At 42.4% G+C, this 20,511-nt stretch overlaps 3 protein-coding genes across 5 annotated transcripts; 2 read left to right on the forward strand and 1 right to left on the reverse strand.

Moving 5' to 3' along the window:
- Window positions 1-3,448: 3,448 nt before the first annotated feature.
- LOC129597578 (asparagine--tRNA ligase, cytoplasmic-like) lies at window positions 3,449-6,925 on the reverse strand. Its single transcript, XM_055495191.1, has 11 exons — window positions 6,748-6,925; window positions 6,550-6,632; window positions 6,357-6,431; window positions 5,845-6,027; window positions 5,632-5,781; window positions 4,951-5,181; window positions 4,607-4,884; window positions 4,417-4,552; window positions 4,180-4,293; window positions 4,040-4,087; window positions 3,449-3,970 (listed from the first exon to the last, which is right to left on the reverse strand). The coding sequence occupies exons 1-11, from the start codon at window positions 6,773-6,775 to the stop codon at window positions 3,623-3,625; spliced, it is 1,674 nt and encodes a 557-aa protein (XP_055351166.1). The 5' UTR covers window positions 6,776-6,925; the 3' UTR covers window positions 3,449-3,622.
- Window positions 6,926-7,208: 283 nt separating this feature from the next.
- LOC129597577 (integrator complex subunit 3-like) lies at window positions 7,209-15,916 on the forward strand. Of its 3 annotated transcripts, none has more exons than XM_055495187.1 (23): window positions 7,209-7,268; window positions 7,489-7,593; window positions 9,180-9,263; window positions 9,420-9,503; window positions 9,563-9,770; window positions 9,835-9,898; window positions 9,967-10,117; window positions 10,476-10,614; window positions 10,679-10,824; window positions 10,901-11,044; window positions 11,116-11,209; window positions 11,284-11,378; window positions 11,437-11,626; window positions 12,410-12,728; window positions 12,797-12,854; window positions 12,928-13,043; window positions 13,105-13,149; window positions 13,636-14,108; window positions 14,318-14,483; window positions 14,568-14,741; window positions 14,805-14,932; window positions 14,988-15,072; window positions 15,294-15,916. In XM_055495187.1, the coding sequence occupies exons 1-23, from the start codon at window positions 7,224-7,226 to the stop codon at window positions 15,508-15,510; spliced, it is 3,330 nt and encodes a 1,109-aa protein (XP_055351162.1). In that variant the 5' UTR covers window positions 7,209-7,223; the 3' UTR covers window positions 15,511-15,916. The 3 variants fall into 3 exon arrangements, with proteins under 3 accessions (XP_055351162.1, XP_055351163.1, XP_055351164.1); XM_055495188.1 differs by having other exon boundaries at window positions 12,416-12,728; XM_055495189.1 differs by lacking the exons at window positions 7,209-7,268; window positions 7,489-7,593 and adding an exon at window positions 8,704-8,859 and having other exon boundaries at window positions 15,294-15,915.
- Window positions 15,917-18,068: 2,152 nt separating this feature from the next.
- Window positions 18,069-20,041, forward strand: LOC129597661 (uncharacterized). Its single transcript, XM_055495300.1, has 7 exons — window positions 18,069-18,318; window positions 18,396-18,501; window positions 18,604-18,646; window positions 18,840-18,941; window positions 19,032-19,109; window positions 19,318-19,510; window positions 19,741-20,041. Exons 1-6 carry the CDS (start codon window positions 18,276-18,278, stop codon window positions 19,507-19,509), a joined length of 564 nt encoding a protein of 187 aa, XP_055351275.1. The 5' UTR covers window positions 18,069-18,275; the 3' UTR covers window position 19,510; window positions 19,741-20,041.
- The last annotated feature ends 470 nt before the right edge of the window (window positions 20,042-20,511 follow it).

Below are 20,511 nucleotides of genomic sequence, written 5' to 3' on the forward strand. Positions count from 1 at the left end.
GGCAACCGGAAATTCAGACAGTTACAAGATTGTGTCTGTGTACATTCCTGTCGTCGATCGGCACCACGGCCAACGCCAGCCGCAACGCAACGCAACACACACAGTCACACACATTGACGCGGACAATGTTTGTTTCCCGACCTATCGTCGCCCGGCCGCGCGCGCGCTCGCCGACCAGGGATACGCGCTGCTACGGCTGCCGTACAGTGTGTGTATTTGTACAAGGGAACGGGAAGTCTTGATCATGTAACGGAATGGGTGTTGCCTTTATCCGGTTGTCCGTCAAACGCGCTGCCTGCAACACTGCCGTGTGTATACTGTACTGTGCAGATATGACATGTGTGCTAGCTGATCTCCCTTGTTGTCGACGGTTAATGATGTGCCTGATTTAACAGCAAGAAAAAACATCCCATACACACTCTTTCCACTCCAGTAATCCAATTCTCATTCAATACAGCTCGACAAACGCTTCCCCATAATGCACAAGACCAGAATTCCTGTTTATTCACACAGGATGCTGACAGAAAATAATTGCCAAGATATATTGTACGACATTCAAATCTTGCCGTTCGAATCAAAACGCACAAAACCTGATTCGAGTAATTACAAAAATCGCTTAGAAACTGTTGCTATTACTAATTAAAGTTAGCAAAAATTAGTGTTTACACTAAACATACATCGATTTGATTGTAATTCATCAATTCCAAAACGGTTGCACAAATAAAACTTAATTAATAAACCGTGCACGAAAAATTGTGTTTAACAATCAACCATATAGGCATATACAAAAACAACTCCACGAGGAAAAATAAAATTACGTGCAGTTGTTTTGCCGTTATATTATTGTAAAATGCCGGCCCAATCAGAAATTGTTGTTGACTCGATTGCAGTAATGTCATTAAATGAATGACATAACTGTACTCTGGACAATTCAAATTTTGTTGAACATACAGCGGATGCGTCGCATAAGCTATTCATAAATCATATACGATTTTTTTGCCGGTCTCTAGGCAGTTGGCTTACATCTGTCCGTGTCCGCGCGCCTTTTGAGGGTGCACTTCAGACGTTTAATGCAATAATTGTCGAAAGAGAAGCATGAAAAGCAAAGTGCTGAGGGAACCCCTCGGACATAAATCGACGACGGGCTGTGTTTAATCGCAGGGAGAATCCGAACATAATACGGCTTTCTTCGCCAACCGGAAGTCCCTGGCTGCCCGGCGAACGGAACCGGGCGCGCATGCAGCAGTTCGATTCACTAACTACTTTATTTCACTTAGACAGTTTTCCTTGTTCGCTCTCCACTGCTGTTCCAAAGTAAAAATGCACGTCTGCCCTTCAAGTGTCATTCGATGCCAGACTTGTGAAAGGTCACGAAAAATGTGTTTCAGTTTGGCGTTTTTCGACACCATAATACGTTAGCAGTTTTTATCGTTTGCAGTTTACACTAGCCGACAAAGCCATCAGGTTTAAATAGTGAATTGCGTAACACTAAGTTTTTTCTATAAATTTACGCTAGAAAATACAGCATTGAAACCGGTAAAATTTTTTTGCAGTCGCGATCAAACAGTCGCGATTGCACACCATTTTTTTCAGCAAGGTTTTAACAGAATACTTTCATAAAACTAATCTTAAAATTATTTACTTTGATTTCTAAAAGTGTTGTAACTCCGAAAAAATTTGTTCGTTTTTTGCGCTTTAGATTTTCTGACCGGCTGGTTTTACAATAATGATAAACAATGAGCATCTGCATCCGGATTGACCAATCACAGTGGCGTGGTGGTTTGCGCGTGGGAGTTTAGTTTAACCTGGTATTTCGTTGTGGTGGCTGCGACGGTGGTTATTTCATTGCCGGTGATGTACGGAACAGCCGTATCCCATTAACATTTGCTGGAGTTCATGGCCTGAGTCCTTGTACAGTTATACACAAGATCCATAATCGTATGTGCTGTCTGCAAATTCCAATCCGTGCCAGCACAGACGCTGGTTATTTGCTCTCATCCGCATCACTGCCGTTTTACCGTTTGACGCTCGAATACAACCCGGGCGCCGGCATGTTGCGCGATTCCCGGTTGCAGCCGCGGATCGAAAGACGGTTTGGAGGAACATCTTTTCCCCGGAAAATCTCACCAGTCACAAGCAATTGACATAACCATTTTGCCTCGCTTCGATTGACGGATGATGTAACCGTGTACGAATGTTCCCCCATCCAGTCATCCAGTTGAAACAATTTGTTAACATTTCGTTTTTTCCTAGTTACTGCTTCACCGAACAGTTCTGTCGGCGATTCGTCACACAAGTGGCTAAATAAAACTTTAATCTTTCATGATCTGAATCGGTCTGTTTATCGTGACGAGGCCGTTAGGGAAACGTTGAGTGCGAATGTTGTAAAGTGTTGAAATGTAGCAATAAATTATCCGAAATTATTATGGTATTGAGCTCATAAAGTGATTAAGTATTACCGTACGCGCTCTGAGCTCTCCAGCGCTGCAGACACTGTACGCGGTATTTACCGTGCGATCCGTCATCTTAATTTCTTACTTTAAAAAATTAATTATTCAAAAATTAATCACATAAGTATGCTTGGTATTCCAATATAAACAAATACATTTTCAACGAATGCCATTTCAAAGTGCATCCAGCCCATCTGCCGATATAATTATTATTTAGAAATCTTTATTTCGATTATTCCTTCCTAAATTAAAATTAAAAATTCAACGTTTCAATGGATTCTTGATTTCTGAATTTCTGTACTCCGATTACCAAAATTAACACAATAATTTTGATATTATTTTTATAATTTTTGTAAGCAACTGTGAACGCGGGTAACGTCAAAATTCCTATTCAAAAATTTCAGAATTCAACTTAACCAAGACATATACCAAAATAACCATAATGTCACCCAGAAAACTCGCACAGTTGCACAGCGCAAAAATTAATGGATAAGTTGTTGGTATTCCTGTTGGAAAAGCGCTGACACGGATCTGATTTATCACGGTCATACTCGTAGAAAACGAGTGGCATGATATTTCGAATGTTATTAGGCAATTGAAATGACGGTTAACACCTCGTCCAACCCATTTGGACTCAGTCTGTTGCTAATTTGACGATCATTTTTTACACGACTTCGCCGTACTAGCCCTACTCTAACCGACTAGCAGCGCTAAGAAAATCTTTCACAAATCCAAGGCATACCCATTAGTCAGTCAAGTAGAAAAATGTTCCACAGATGTTGACAAGCTACAAACTTCTTTGCCGTAAATTCTTCTACTCAGACTTAATTTAGCCCACTCATAAATTAAAATTCCTTCCTCTCAATTCGCATTGTTTTAAATTACAAACACTGTAGAAAAACAGATCATGATCCATGATCCACAATGTCAGGTTGGTGCCTCGAGCTTCTTTTCTATGGGATCTTTATGTTACTTCCTCCAGGAAGAAGACCACAAAGTATACTGCCATGTTAATGCAACAAAAGGAAAGAAGTTTAGCAAGACTGCTGACGAAGGCCACTGTAAACACTTGACTCGTTAGCATTTCAAAATAATTTTAGCAACCGTACAAAAACCAGGGCGTAATTAGCGAAAAAAACTAACAGAAAATGGTCGACAGATAACAAGCGGTTTTATGGTTTACACCGTTCAACGAATCGTGGATACAGCGTACAATCGCGAATATGATACCGGTTGCACATCCACGTCAAGTAGCGCTCCAATCCCAATCCGTAGCCACCATGGGGATGGGTGCCGTACTTGCGCAGATCCAGGTACCAGTAGTACGTATCCGGGTTCAGACCGTTCTTCTTAAAAGCCTCCACCAAGTCATCGTACTTCCACATCCTCATCGAGCCTCCGATAATTTCTCCTACGTTGGGCAGCAGCATATCCACCGATTCGGTCAGACGGGGATCCTCTGCGCAGCGCTGCATGTAGAACGCCTTGATCTCCGCCGGAAAACGACAGAGCATAATCGGCTGAAAAAACAACCAAACACTCCTTTTAACCGGATAACAATCAAAGTAAATTCGCTTGTTGACACAAACCTCGTTAATCTGATCAGTCATTTTACGCTCAGGAGCTTCCGGAATGTCCTGTAAGGAAGATAAAAAATAAAATAAAAAGGATAATCTCTAACAAAGGAAAAATATATGCTCTTTAAGTTCTAAATGACTGGACCACAAACCTCTCCAAATTCGTAAAATGTCCCATCATCTTTCGTGATACTGTGCTCTTTAAGGTACGTAATGGCGTCAGAGTAGTTCATCCGCCGGAATGGGCGCTTGGGCACCTTGAAATCCTGCGAAAAGTAGGACAGTGTCAATCGACATTCTATTCATTACACTTCAACCACTGAGCGACAAGCTAACCGATTCCGATAGAAAAATCAACATTCTGGTGAAAAGTCTAAACCTCTGTTTACTGGGTTCAAGTCCTTGATTAAATAAGCAAACGGTGAATCCATCACTCGCTGCGCGACATCCACAATCAAATCCTCCAATCGATCCAGCATCTCATCAAACGTAATAAACGGACACTCAGCCTCAATGTGCGTGTACCTGGAAAAAGGCCACCTTAGACACTGGACCAGCGACTAACAAATCAGAGCCTACTCAGCCAGATGACGTCGGGTCCTTGACATTTCCGCCCGATACGATTGCGCAATGCAGTACGTATCGCCCAGGACCGGGATGGCCGTCTCCAGGTACAGCTGCGAACTCTGCGTCAAGTAGGCCTCCTCGCCAAAGTAGTTCAACTTAAACAGCGTCGAGCCGCCCTCCACCTGCGTCTGCACGAGCGTCGGCGGGCTGATCTCAAAATAGCCGCGATCGCGGTAATGGTCACGGAAGGCGTTGATCAAGACAGATCGGGCTTTCATGACCTTCGACAACTGAAGAGGAAGCGAAATCACAACAATCCCCAGAAAAGAAAACAAGTGGGCGTGTAAATTTTGTACCGTTTCTCCGCGTAGATGAATGTGACGGTTATCCAGCAACACGTCCACACCCGATTCTTCGTTCAGAAGGTTGTCCACACCGCCGGCCGGTGATGCACCGATCAGCTCCCAGTAATCCACTTCCATTTCATGCCCGTCCGGAGCCGTTTGACCTTCTGGAACCGGTTTGATCACACCGTACAGAAGCACGGCTGCTTCCGTAGCTAATGTCACGGCTTCGTATGTTTGGCACTACAATATCACGAACATGCGAACCAGAATCACAACATAAACAAATAAAACAGATTACAGAAAAACTGATATCGGAGCAAAACACAACAGTGAACAGATTCGGTATAATATTGCCCAACCGGACCGGAAATGAAATTTCTATTCAAATAACGACTAACACTGCCGTTTCGTACTAGTTCACCGGCTGTGATCACCAAACAAGATTTCGGAAACAGAAATTCTCCAGCGTATTTCGTTGAAAAGGAAATACTAGCAATTATCTGGCGATCTGATTTTTTTGCGTATTTTTTTCCAAACTGGCACTGCTTGCAATCGTGCAGCAAATTGTATGATGCGTAGTACTTAGACTTCAATCTCGACACTAGTTCACCGACTGTGGGCACTGTAGAGATGTAGACTGTTAACACTACAATTGACCACATGCTAAGCATAGTGCACGAATGCTCTTACCATTTCACCGGTCAAGACGCACTGGAGATAACCAGTTCCATCGCGCAGCGTGATGAACCACAGCACCTTCCCTTGTCGTCGCAGATGATGCACCCATCCGTAGATCTTCACGCGAACACCACGGCTTTTTGTTGCATCGCGGATTTTTATCTAATCACAACAAATCACTGCAGATTAAACGGATTGTCGACGCAAAATTATTCCTAGCTTTACCTTGGTAGCTGCGGGAAGACTAGGGTTTTCCTTGATGGTGACGGATTTGGCCTGCTCGAGATTCTTTTCCCTGCGTTCTTTATCCTCTTTTTCTTTCTCCGCCTGTTTGTCCGCTTTTCGCTGATCTTGTTGGTACAATTTCTTGGCTTTCTTCAGCGCCGAATCGGATATGGGCAGCCATTTCTGGAAGGGAAAAATATTTCTGTGATTAAAAAATCCACGTCACTATACAATATTATGGCAACGTTAACTTCCGGTCTGAACGAAGTGTTCGCAAAAAGCAAAAAAGCCACAGCAGGTACAGCCAAAAATCTTTAGCCACACTGTTTCAGCCTTCCATTGAACAGATACTGGACACAGCAAGGGATGCTAAATTAGTACTGCACTGAAAATTGGTAGCATTAACGGTGCCACGATAAAGTATCCCAGTAAAATATTAAATAATCATCATCAATGCACGGAAAACGTGGCAGTTTTCAGAATTCACCTGAAACTAAAAGCAGTACTCGTACCTGCTGGGCATCGCCGCCATCGGCACTCCCTTCTACCATAATGTCCACATCATTTCCGTCAGAATGCCGCAGTGCCTAAAGTCAAATTTTGGTCCAATTGCATACGGACAGATCACAGACAGTTCAAAAACCATCGGAACTCGGAAGTTCTTCGACCATATGCGATATCGTCTTCATTTTTGGTGCTGCTTACGCAAATGGCAGTCTTGAAAGGCTTTCCCTCCGATCCATTTCCCGTCTCGTCACTGCCGTTTTTATCCGAGATGTAAAGCGTAGCTGCAATAACGGAAGGCTTTGATAGTTAAGAAGCGTATGAGTACAAGTTCACTGTTAAAAACCTGGAATACACTCAGTACAGTTCAAAATCTTCGACGCATGAAGGACAACAAACCTAATTTTTTCGTAGCTTCTTCAGTCATTTCTTTCGTAAAGACAGATCAACACTAACAATTTAGAGACCCACAGACACGCAAAATTCAATCGCGAAAATAATTAAATTTGTAAATTAAAGAGAAATGCGATTATTCCTTTTATGCACCTCCGCAGAACACAAACCGGAGAAATTGCAAGTCTGATTTCGTACGCACTTGTGAGTAGTGGGTTCGCGATTACTGTTAGCGTAGCGATGTACACCATAAGGGAACCCTGCCCCAAATGAGGATAGCTTTTTATGGAGGCGGAAAACGCAGCATGTTCTTCGCTACGTCGGTGGGTCATAGATTAGATTGGCTACGAGTAAGTACGTAAGTACTGATGCCACAAATGACCGGTTTACATCAGGCTACGACGTGTGTAGGACTGTGTGAACATCCGATGCCGCACTCGTGTACACCGGAACCGGGTTCAGCGTGGTATTGCAAATTTGCAATGGTCAATGAGATATCATGCTTTATACCGATACTACAACTGTCTGTGAGTACTTTTTTGTAACCTTTTGACGGTCCGAAGAAACCAAAACAAGAAAAAGCCGTGTTTCGCGGAATTGCGATACAGAAGAAGGGATAAGACGGATACGCAGAGCTCTACAGTAGAGGCTAAGGCCTACAGTAGAGCTCTAGTCGGAGGCACTCGTAGTCGTCTGACTCGCTGGCGCAATCGCGCCGTACTCGTAAGTACTGATTTTGTTACATAGGCGCCTTGCCTTAGGACAGCAGCACCAACGCCACGGCCTCATGGGGAGCGTTTCTGCAGTTTCGGACTTCCGGAAACTTTCCCAAAAATTTTGGGAATGCTTACGGTGAGCAAGATTGCTAAGATTTTTATAGTCCAACAAGACTCCATTATTGTGAGCTAGAATAATGGAGTCTCGATGGACTATGAAAATTTACTGCAGATAAACTGTGTTGGCAAGTTTAAAGAATTCATTTTAAGTTAAATCACAGTACTTCCCAGTTCCTACTTCCTACTCGTAGAGAGAGAATCGGAAGTGTCCAAAATTTTACTGTGTATAAACTATAAACCAGCCTGAAATCCTGAGGCATTATACAACCGGTAAGGCATGTAACAAACAATTTACGAAGTGATTTTTGTTTCCATTGATATTCAAAATTCTCGGACTTTGTATCCCACATCGGGCCACACACAGTCACACACTCGTTTATGAATGCCGATTGCCGAGCGCCGACATGACTATTCAAACTTGTTTTACCGTATAAAGAACGCACAGACGGTACAGCACATACTATTAGTGCTTACTTAAAATGTGGAGACTTCAGTAGGTACAGTGCTGTTCTTGTTATGGGAATGGATGTGTTTGTTGATGCCCTGCAGAATTCAGACCAATCCACAGTCTCGCTGTCAGCCGGCTTTGCGAACTTCCCGCGTGCGGGGCACCTAGTGCCCATTAAGACCAAAATTCCTGATAACACATACCGAAGTTTGGGCTTGGAAACAGGATTGTACGTTACTGGTATCTCATAAATTGCAATGCAATTATGCAACCCATAATCACTTTTGTGTTCTGATTGTGAGCTGATGATGTTCTCCGGTCAGTTAATGGCGAACAAATGAAAAAGAATGGTATTAAACAAGCCACCCGCCACGGGGCAGCGCTCCTAAACCAAGTTCAGATTGGGTATATTTTGCGTTCATTTTCGCGTATACCAAACGCTTACAGCCATTTCGACTGTAAGGAAGCCTATACAGGGATGCAGCGATTGTCACGTGATGCGTACCGTATTTTTATTGCGGGTACATCCATCGTGACTGCAGATCGTTTCAAAGCTTGATTTTCACTGGTTGCTAGCAACCGTGAGCTGAATTTGGAACACAGCCAGGGCTGTTGGCTCCGCCCACTACTGCAGGCCTCGATGGAAATCTAACATTTTGCGCCTATATAAGCCGAGTGCGGGCGAATCGCGAATTAGTCTTGATGTTTGCAGCTATGCAGTTAACATTGCAGAATACAGCCGTTTCGCAGGGTTCAATGGCTGGGAAGGGCAGGCCATATCGGCAGCATTTATTTACTTTATTAGCAATAGACGATCTGGATGAGTTAGGCGAGGTTAGTTCTTCACGGGACCCCTCAGGGAGCTTCTTTAGTCTTGTTTGGGTTCTCAGTCAGATGCGTCAAGTACAACTCGTACAGCCCCGGTTCATACTGTTCACATAGGCTCGGCCCGGGCATGCATGTGGTAGAATGAACGGACTGAACGCAATTGTGTGGGGATTGTTTGTAAAAGAACGCGTTCAATCACGTGACCAAACAATCACGCGCTCTGCCAAGACCCAACAAAGAAGCACCCCGAGGTGTGCGATAACAAGCCATTTTCGTACGTGTAGGCCTTTGGGTGTTTTTTCACAGCGTATGACTGTCTTTTGCAGAAGCTAGAAGACGACTTTAACAAAATAACCAGCATCCAGAATGGCTGTTCAGAGAACGAAGGACGAGACAAGCTCGTCAGCTACGTAAGTGATTCCGACTTCCGAGTACCCCGTTGGGTTCTTGGACCCGTTCTCGTCGCATACGTCCGAAGACGAAGCGGAGGCCTGAAATAAGACTGACTACGCTATGATCATCCGTTTCCGCGGTGGCTTCGAGCTGACAATCCGCTTGTTTGATAGGCACAGCAGGGAACCGATGAGTACGTTAAAGCGATGGACGGACTGCTGTACGGAATCCTCACAGACCCCGGACTCTGTGAAAAGGTGCTGGGGAATGATCATATTGCAGCCAGATTGTCCGTTTACATTCCGTCATCTTGCAGTACATGGGGGATGCGACAACCCTTTCGCTGCTCAATGCAGAAGCCTTCAATCCTCTCACCAGATCTCTGTCACTCCTCGCCAGCGAGAAGTATGCCAAGCTGTCCGATACAGCCCGAAAACAGAGTGTCTGGTTGATGAAAACCTTCGCTAAGAAAAACATCCCGGGACTAGACAGGATTTTTATTCCCTGGATGAGGAACCTTACAGGTACTGTTGAGAACTCCACGTGAGCTCGCGCGGTTCCTGTTCAGCATGTTGTTTGTGCTCATAGTGGGCGATCACTGGAAAAATGTGTCATTGATCGAAGGCATTTTGGAGACGCTAGTGGAATGCAGGCATGTGTGCATTTTGCCGTTCTTGAGAAATTTTTTGAAGTCAAATTCATGGCAAAGCATGTTGTTAGGCCGATATTAGACAACGGTGCAGGAGTTCCTATTCTCCAGATGGCTCTGTTGACTTTTATTCAGCTGATCCAGTATCACCACACTTCCTTGCAATATTCGGTGATCAAAGATAAAGAAGTGGATTTTTGTCTGGACTTATTGCGCAATAAAGTACGTTTTTCACTAAGAAATGCCTAACTTTTATTTTATCAGCCTTATGCCCTTATCAGGCCTTTTTATCGTTCTGGTTATCTGTTATCAAAATGCCGCGAACTTTGGCATATGCAGATAATGCAGTGTAACTTACCAAGAATTAAGTTCCGGTTCAAAATTTATATTAAAACGTAAAGTGTAAGAAACTTATTTTTCTTCTACCTTATTTTGAAAATTGTCATTTCCATTTTTTCTTTACGAAGTTTCTGGTGAAAGTATTAAAGCTGTTGTTTGTTGAACAGTTGTATGTGCGTGCGGACTGTACAGTACGGTCATGTCTGATCTTGGAAATTAATAAAAAAAATGCTGTTTTTAGTTTGGAGAATGTATGGCCATCGGGAAAGATTTTATCCGCATCTTGATGCAAATTTGTAAAATGCCTAAGATGAAGGAATTCTGGAGTGACTTAGTCAATGATCCCAAAAAGATTGCTCCCAGTGTGCCAAATTTTACGGGTGAGCGAATCATTTTACATTTTATTGCTGTCGGGGATTTAACGATATAGGTGACGTGTTATAGGTGTGCCATACATTTTACAACTGAAAACGTCGAGATGGATTTATCCACACCGTATCACAGCGGACCTGGAAGCCAAAATCGCTTTTCTTTTGAGCAAAGTTCGCGCTCCTCAGGTGTCGCGTTATGCCGATATCTTTTTGAAACAGGTAAGACTGCCCTTCAGGCTTCGTCTGTAAGATGTTCGGAGCAGCCTCACAACTATTAAATTTTAAACTGTTGCAGTATTTATCCAGCGCTGAAGGGGAAGCTTTAATACCGGAAATCATTCGGTTCGTGTGCCGATCTATCCACCCGACCAACGAAATTCTCGGTTCGGACGTGCTGCAACGATGGAATTTTTTCCTTATCTTGATCTGCACATGCAAGGTTTGATGCATGTTTTTTCCAGTCTATGACATTTGCTCATTAATCGACAATGTTGCGCTTGCTCATGGTAGACGGTTGCCGGTCTGAATCAGTGCCTGTTGGCGCTGTTTTACGATTGGATGCTGTTTGATCCGCAGGGCGAAAACGTCAGCATTATGTTCATTGGTAAGTTGACTGTTTACATAACAAACATGTGGCGGTAAAAAGGCTGTATGAACGGACGTTATGTTTTTCTATAGAACCTGGAATACTTCTGTTGATGAATGTACTGCAGAAGAATATCAAAGTGCTGCAAAAGCCGTTGATGGTTACCTTGGTAGAATATCTTTGCAAGGTACGATGTGGATAGCTGAAATGGTTTTGTAGATTCTCAGCTGCTGTGTTTGCTGTAGATTCCGTTTGAATTTTTTCCTCCAATCAGCGCCAAAGTTCGTTCATCAATCGTCGCTTCCTTTCGCTATATTTTGGAGAAACGGGTTGTGGGTTCGGTTGCGCCTATTATTGATTTCGCTCCCGAAGAGCAGAAGATTCTTCTGAGGAAAACGTACCCGGAGATTTTTGGCCCGGGCGAAGCTGGTTCAGGTAAATAACCAGCCCATAAGTAAATCGATTATCCCCCGGGCGTTGATCAATAAGATTATTAATTTTGCGGTCTGTAATTAGACCTAATATTTACGTGAAAGGCACATAGTACTCCTAAGTGCGTCTGCCGATTCATTTGGAGGCTGCGGAGCGTTTAGGCGCCCGCATTAACTAGGTTGCACAGATTGCAGCCATCAAATTCAGCATGCTTTTTACGCTGTGATGATATTACTGCTCTGTGCGTTATGTCATTTATGTGTTGTGTGTGCCCCACATTACGAAATCTGATATAATTAATAAATGCGGTAAAGCGGCGTTGTAGCTGGTCGCATAACTTGATTGTTTTTCTCATTGGTTTTACTTTGCGGTTATCGTTCAAACACTGCGTAATCACAATAATTGAGGTAAAAGTGTAAGTTGAGATTGTAAATTTTGCTGTTTTCTGCATTTGACATTCGATATTTTCACATTTGGAACGGCTTGTTTTTGATCACTTTCGTGGATTTTGACTTGTTTAGCGGATATCGATGGTTAAACAAGGGAAGCCTATCATTAGGTTTTAGTAAAACCATTTCCTAATTGGTTTAAAAAAATTAGGCTCCAAAAATTTATTGTGTATCGATTTGTTGTGTATCGGTTTATTGTTTTTCAGTTTGAGTGTTTTATCTTTGGATTGTGTTATATGGATTTGGCTTTTCTTTTGCCGTATTGTTTTATATGTTTGTTTGCGAAGACACGTTGTTCGCGGTGCTTCATTTAGTTACTTTTAATACTTACTCTTAGTTGCAGGAGTTGCTGTGAATGGCGGTCCCGGTAATATCAAAATCGATCTCGATTCACTTCCATCACCTGCATCATTGCTGGGCTCTATGCCGGAATTGAAAACCGACGACGATGAGCCGATGGATGATTGGCCGGAACCGGTGATGCAAAATAAAACCCCCAAAGCAGCCGCTGTCGCGATTAATCACAAACCCATAGCGCGTCATCATTCCATCTCTGCCGCATCGAAAGTGAAACGGAGTCAGGAGCCATCTCTGGATGAATGTATTGGGATGCTACCGGAGACAATGCAGCCGTTTCTGTGTGCGATGCGCGATGGGTAATTACTTAATTATTGATTTTAAACGAATTCGCCTTGGGATTAATTGGATGCTTGTGCACTTGCAGGCCGGTGGAAGAGAAATGCCAGATCATGGAGGAATTTGTTGATGACGTTATTAACAAGGTAAGCAAGCGGTCGAGATAATCATGGTCACAGCTTCCAGGTTAAAGTGACGTTAACGCGTTTTTTCCTGCAGGGAAGAAACTTTGATTCTGAACAGTATGAAGCCGTCTCGTTATTAGCAAGATCGTTGGTGTTAGTATTGAAACCATATTACGACGACTTCCGGTTACCGCAGACGATCAATGAAGAGTAAGGTTGTCCTGTTCACATCGCCGGTTGGTTCTAATTCTGACACTTTGAAATTGAATAGGACTCTGGATGACTCTATCCAGTCTCCTCTGTTCATTTTGTACAGGTGAGGCTTTTGCCGATAATTGAGACTCTGTTTAAAACTATCACAGATCTGTTTAAAACTAATTAAAACTATCAGTCTCCTAACTCTTCCTTAAGTATTTGATAGCTTGTATGTGGTTTAGGTTTTTGAGTTCGCTTACAAATCAATTATAGTATTATATAATGTTTTTGGTTTTTGATAAGTCTTGAGTACTTATTTCTCTTCATGTAAATCCAGTTTTGCTTCCGTACTCGTATAAATGCTGCACTTGATGTCTGCATTATTTAACAGTAATTGCAGTTTCAGTATTTCCCATATTTCAGTATTTCGCATTTTTTCCGAGTAGTTCTTTTGTGCGTTGATTTGAATGTTTTAATAAAATATTAGGTAAATTGTAAAATAGATGCAGTAATTCTGGCAGCTGATTGTGACTGATCGTGGTTTAAGCACTTATTTATAGCCCAAATTTGAACGTTTATACAAATCGTTAATGCAAGTATTATGCAGGCGCCTATGGGAAGAAGAAGACGGTTCATTGCCTCGAAAGCGTGTAATCGATCTGCTGGTGGCGATGTACCCATTAATGCCGGTTCTTGGGTATTTGATCATCTATTATCTGTATTATCGCAAAATGTCACCTTCCTGGACAACGACATCCGATGCGCGGGATGTAATGGCGGATTACGAAGAATTCTGTAGTGAATATCTTCGGCGTACGAAGCAGGAGGAGATCTGCGAAGCTAACTACACAGTGTGCATAGCCGAAGATTTGGAAGCGTGTGGTCAGCAAGACCATGCCATGCTGACAGAATTGGTGCCATTTTTGTACAAAGAGAATCCCCGTATTGCCATTGACAGTGCATTGATCATGAAAACTGTCATCGGGTACATTGATGCCTTTGAGGTGCAGAGGTTAGCGTGTTTGGTGCTCAAGCGAGAACTGATAATGCTCTCGGACAAAGGATGTGTGGATGTTATAAGTGAGTATCTTGATGGACAAAGTTTTGCATTTATTTTTGTGAGCGTCTCTATGTTTTCCTGGTAATTTGTAATTGAAATCCCAGTGTTGTGTATACTACGTAATCGTAATTTACACCGCGTCTTATCAGTCATATGGTACGGCATTTCGAGTAGCGAACCTGTCTATGGTAAATCAAATTCATAATTTTTTGACTTTTCTCTTTTACAGAGGATAGTTTAACATGGGAAACAATCGAACAGACCTTCTTTTGGAAGTTATTATTGGTGCACGACTTAAAAATAGATAATATCCTAAAGGAAATTGTTGCCTACATTGACTTCCGTCATCACCCTGAGGCGACATTGCAAGTGATGGAGCTGCTTCGCAATGATCAGTACGTAAAGGAATTTGGAATTTTTTTAAAATGCCAGCTCCGAAAAAAAACAATGTTGTATAAAATGTATAAATGAATTTGCAGTCCTCGGGAAGCCTTAGTGGCGGAAGTTTTCCGCCGTGACCCGGTTGAAGTGGAAAGCAATCCGTTTATTACTATCTGCCTACACTGGACCAAGAAAAATAACGCAATGTTTACCACTTCTTTAAGCAGTATCATTACGAAAGCCGGTGCGACTAACAAGAAGCGTGTTGTGAAGTGAGTTCATGCGGAGATTAAATCCCGATTACAATGCGTGTGCTAAAACATTCTTTTGTATAGCAAAGCGACAGTGAACGTGAAACCCGACTTGACCATCGATCAGGTATTAGCACATTTGGATTTGCTCCGACTGTATATGGTGTCATTGGATCAGAAGAATGACAAGCGAATGCGGGATTTCGCATCAGGTAGATAGTTTTTTCTGATTGAAGGAGCTGCCGTCCAGTGGAATTGATGTTGCAGGTTTATACGCCACTCTCTATAACAGTAACGTTCTGCTATCTCTACGAACAATTAAAGCGGCGTTGGCCTCAAACCTGAAAGAGAAGTAAGTCAGATGAGATGTCATGTAGAGAATATTTGGATCAATTAACCGAAGTATTAATCACTCTGACCAGTATGCAGGACGTTCGTTATTTGAGCCTTTGAGGAGAATGCTTACTTTGTTGTTGAAATCGCACGTTTGGTTTCGGTTTAACCGGCGTGAACATTAGAAATTTTCCCAAGATACTCGTAAGTGATTGATATTAATCTTGATTTTTGATACAGGTTCAGAGAAGTGTTGCAGTTAGTGGAAGATCCTGAAGATGACGTTAAAGCCTCCCCTGGCAAGAAAGGCAGCACCGCCAAGCGTGGTCGAACGAAAGCCGCGGCCAAGAATACCGTAGCCAAAGACAGTGATTCGGATCGGAGTGATGAGGAGGATGACGTGGCTCCCGTGAAAAGCAAGAAAGCCAGGAATAAGTCGCCACCTGTGGAAGACTGACAGGTGTACGGGTAGTCATTGTCAGTTGACTGTTTTGGGCTGTGATGTTCTAGCCAGAGGAATCGCTACGGTTTGATCTCAGTGAAATGGTGACTGCGTGGGGGTGGCTATTGTGACTTTTGTAAAGTTGTGTCTCTCTCTTATCTTCTCTTTTTGTTGGTATCCTTTTAAGACATTTTTTAGGTGACTTCAATCGGTTTTCTTGGGTTTCGTGCAGAGTTGGAGTCGCTTTACGATAATTTTCAGTTGTATGTCGGAGCTGTCAGTGTTTTAAAAAATGTGTGGATATTTTGTTGTTGTTGATTACGGGATTGCTACTGGAGAAATTGCCATTAGACTGGAAGCAGTTCGTTGTAATGTTAGAAGTTGGTTAAGCAGCCTAACGAGAGCTTCTAAAGAAATCACATTTGGAATATTTGTCGCCTACCCCAAATAGTATTAAAATCTGAACGTGAGGTATTAAATTCTACAGGTAAGGTACTAAAATACGATATGTGGACGAAAACTTTCGCGCATGCCCCAACACCCTTTCGCTTTGTTTTATGATCATGCATTCTGTAGCCAGATAAATTACAATACATATATTGGCGTGAAAATCGTTTGTGCGCGCAACATCCGGTTCGTGAATAAAGGCTGGAAACCTGGAACGAAATTCCAAAACGCTTAAACGCATTCGCGTTTATACAAGTCGTGTTTCGACGATCTTATTTTACACCTTAACGCACGTAAGTATAAAGATCATGTTTACGCCGATACCAAAACTGTACTATTTTTTCAAGTTTTTAAAAGGACTTTTTAAAAGTATCCCGAACCGGATGTTGCACAAACGGTTTTCCTTTTCACGCTAATGTGTACAAATCATCTGGTTACAGAATCAGTCTGCCGGAATAAGTTAACTACAACATATCCTCTGATTCTACTGAACAACAATAAGATTTGACTATTCCTTCATTTAAAATAAAGGTGACTGCTATGCGCCCCCACAAACCGGGCGCACAGAATTTGGCTTTGCGCCCCGAATTTCCGGGCGCCGAAATATCGACGATTTGCTGTTTTTCCGAAGGTTTTTTATATTTTATTCGGCTTCTCTTATTAATTATTTAACCACTCAATTTTCCTGTTGTATAGTCAAATGCGTTGTACGTATTGTTTGATGAGTTATTGCTTAAACTGCGATACCAGAATGCACCCAAACTTTAAGTAATGTGTGCTTTCCAGAAAAGAATCTAGAGAAGCAACAGCAAAGTTGTTATTTATTGTGTCAGTCCTGAAGTAGCAGTTTAGTTTCACCCCCCTACAGCCGTAAAGGTTGCAACGCGCATGAAAGTAGGACAGTTTACAATACATATGCCTCAACCTGTGGATTAATTTGCGTTAACGCAGACTACGGCAACAACAGCGACGACGGGTAATTAATGAATGAGCTTTGTTTGGGCATTGGGTGAAGACACTAGCACCGGAACACGGGTCAACGGCGCAACCGGCCCCGTCGTCCTGGTTAAATAAATCCCTCGTTTCCTCGCAAACGAGGGTAGACGGGAGGGAAGAACGACTTGATACATGTAAATCAACTTTACTTCGACACAACAGCAACAAAAGTGTACTGAACGCAAATATGCAATCGCTATGCGACATCGTCAAACAATTTCATTACTCCCCTTTTTTAATCAGAGCTACTACATACGGCGCACTGGCGCAGTATCCGGATGGGCATCCCAACGGCTTTTCTCGGCTGGACACTGGTCAAACAAGTCGTCCAGCCTTGCAACCACCTCCGCTGCGTGAACCGACCGGAATCACCTTTTCTGTTTTGCTACATTTTACGACAGTTCTGCTAATTCCATTTTGCCACAGTTTTGTGCATGGAGTGGACATCCGTGCCGTCCTAGATAACCTCTAACAATTGTTACGCACAGAATCTGATAAACGTGTTCTTAGCCTTACCTTGCTGTAAAGTGGCTGGAAATCAGGATTTCTCAGACATATTCCGTGCATGTGATGTTTTGAACAACCTCTTCAGTAGACCAGGCGATAAAAAGGGAATACACCAAACGAAAACTTGGCTATTACAGGTTCTCAAATTCTGCAGTGCTCTCTCAGCTTCTGCTCTCCTGCAACCTTAAGGGTTAATCGACTAAAAACATTAAGTAAAAACAATCACCTATTGGAAAAAAACATAAAAATTTCGATATTTCCGCGCCCGGACATTCGGGGCGCAAAGCCAAATTCTGTGCGCCCGAACACTCGGGGCGCACAGCTAAATTCTATGCGCCGATTTGTCGGGGCGCACAGCCATTTCGTAAAATAAAAGGTGAAATGTACATTATATGTAAGTAATTTATTTATATAATAATTTTTTCAAAATCATTTTTTAAGTTGTGCAGCGTCACAGCGTGCTACTTTTCAACGTGCTTCCGCCACATGAGGACGGCTACGTGGGTACAAGCACGTTGTTATCACAGCATTGGATGAAAACTGAAGTTTGAGCGGTGAACCGCGGTCAGCTTGTTTTTTCGTACTCGTAGTCTCGTACATGTACAATTGTACATATACAATCGTAAGATAGCCTGGGTCAGTCGCGAAGCTTTTCGGGAGTTTGGTCGAGACTTTCGAATACCAATTGCTATTTTGTTCAGTGGATCTGTTGATCTCATCAAATTTCTGTTGTTCTTTATGCGTTGGACTTGATTATCGCCTTGATTTTGTTCGGACTCTCGACCGTTCTCTTGGCAGAGTACAAGTTTGACAAGAACTCACCATCAGAAATGTTGCGATCACGAACCTTTTACGACGCAAATGGCGTTCTTCGTGAGCGAAAATTCTTATTTACCTTTACAGCGGAGTTCTTGCTGCGGGAAGTGTAATTTAATTGTTATCGTTCACAGGGACGGAGCTGATTCCCATCGCACAGCCACGTGTTTTCGACATTTCACGGGAAAGCGTGAAAATCGTGGGCTACTCACAAATCCGTATTGTGTGCACTGGCACTCTGTAAGCGTTCGCGGTAAAATATGTAGGAGTTGAAGAACCATACTTGATTAATGTCGATTATGCTGCATTACTAAATTAAATTTTTTATTTATTGTTTTTTAGTCCTCGTGATGTGGATTTGCCCTTGTGTGGCGTCATCAAGTTGGTAAGTCTGGACCTCGAACGTCGTAATATCAGTTCTATAAATTGAGCTTACGCTCAAGTCGTTTCCAGCTGATGCAGGGTTATATTAGTATTAGTTAGTTTCCATTCAGTATAAATTGCAGTTTTAATTGTTTTAGTGTTACAGTGACGCACTCACAAATTTTGTACAGTGTTGATTGGTTTTTGCATTACAGTTGCAAGCGCATCCGCTGTTCCTCCTTTGCGATAATCGTATGACAGTGCAGGATCTGATGGGCTACATGAAGGAGCATTACCGGCTGGCAGATGCGCAAATCGTAAGGCCGTGTCAATTGATGACTGCTGCTTATCACTCAACAGTCAACAGTATCTAATACAATGATTGGTTTATCGTTTGTGCTGTCCAGGTGTTTACGAAAAATGGTGAGGCACTGGCAAGCACGGAAACCATTCGCGACTGGATTAACAGTATTAAATGGCCGAAAGTAAGTACTAGTAATTTCGGTTTGTTTTTAATTTAATTTCGGAAATAATTAATTTAATTTTGTTTAATCTTTTATTTATTTCAAATTTGCGTCTGGTAACATGTTTGTATACGAGTAGCCAAAATACAGCCGTATTTTGACCCTTCTTGTAATTATTAGTACTGGACCGTGTGGTGAGTAAACATTGCGTTAAATATTTTGTTTGCAGGAGCCCGGAATGTACGGGGAGGTGTGTTACAGTTTGAATCTGGATATTCGCCTGCCGGGGCCGGGTCCGGGTGCTCCGCAGAGTTTGCCGGAATTAGTGCGAACTTTAAGTAGTATTGCGCCAATCAACAAGTTAACTGTGACGTTGGAGTTTGAGGATGGAGAAAAGATGGTTATTTCAGGAACATATTGAGGTAATTATCGAAACTTTAAAGGTGGTTATTTAAAATGCAACTATTTTCCATAGCTGGCGGTAGTTGCTATAATGGGTCGTTTGACATGCTCATGATAAACTATTCAATGCAAGAAAAAATCTTTTTTTTGGAAATGTAACGATTTTAACAAAATGCATCATCGTAATAAATTTTATTTTGGATTCGGTGTAATTATAAATTTGAAACCTGTTGTTATGTTTTGTTTTCAGTCTCTGCCGTGTCTTTCAAAATCCGAACCTTGCCTTCGTCCCCCCAACTTAATCTCCCGACAGGCCCGTTATTATTGTGTTTTAAGTTCTTTCTTTTTTAACCAATTTAAATGGCATTTGTGATATATAGCCGTCCGTCAGCTAATGACGAATCCCATTTTTGATTTAACTAAACACAGAATCCTACGGTATACACTAACTAAGCAGACTTCAGCTATTTGGAACTAGATATCTATATTTTATAAGTACGTGATTATTTCACACTGGGATACATGCCCGAAATGCAATAAGATGTTTTACACATGCAGTAAAATTTTGCGTGATGCAGGGATAGTTCTCGTGCTATTTAAAACACTCGGTATGTTAAAATCCAACGAGTAGACATTTGAATTAACTCTTTAGAAATAATAACACGTGATGTGGCACGATATATAGGATAGAGCGGTAATTATAGCCGAAACTATTTATGTTGACCTTCGTCAAATCACCGGGGACACAGTCAGTGTGCCGACTATCCCGATCAACAGCCTACATATAAACGGGAACCTCACAATAGCAGCCGTATGACCAATTGAAATTCCTGTTTCAAGTTAATTGTTATTCAAATAAGTATCTATTTCGGGTGGCTGACTGGCTGGTGCCGATACCGCAGCATTTGTGGTGATTAGCCGTGGCACGGGAAACGTGACGATGCCGGCGTTGACGTCAGACATCCGCTGGCCTTGCACATCGCTGTGTTTCCTCTGCGGCGCGCGCGAAGTGGGAAAAGGG

The sequence above is a fragment of the Paramacrobiotus metropolitanus genome, unplaced genomic scaffold (assembly GCF_019649055.1).
Source record: "Paramacrobiotus metropolitanus isolate TYO unplaced genomic scaffold, Prichtersi_v1.0 Parri_scaffold0000107, whole genome shotgun sequence".
NCBI lineage: Eukaryota > Metazoa > Tardigrada > Eutardigrada > Parachela > Macrobiotidae > Paramacrobiotus > Paramacrobiotus metropolitanus.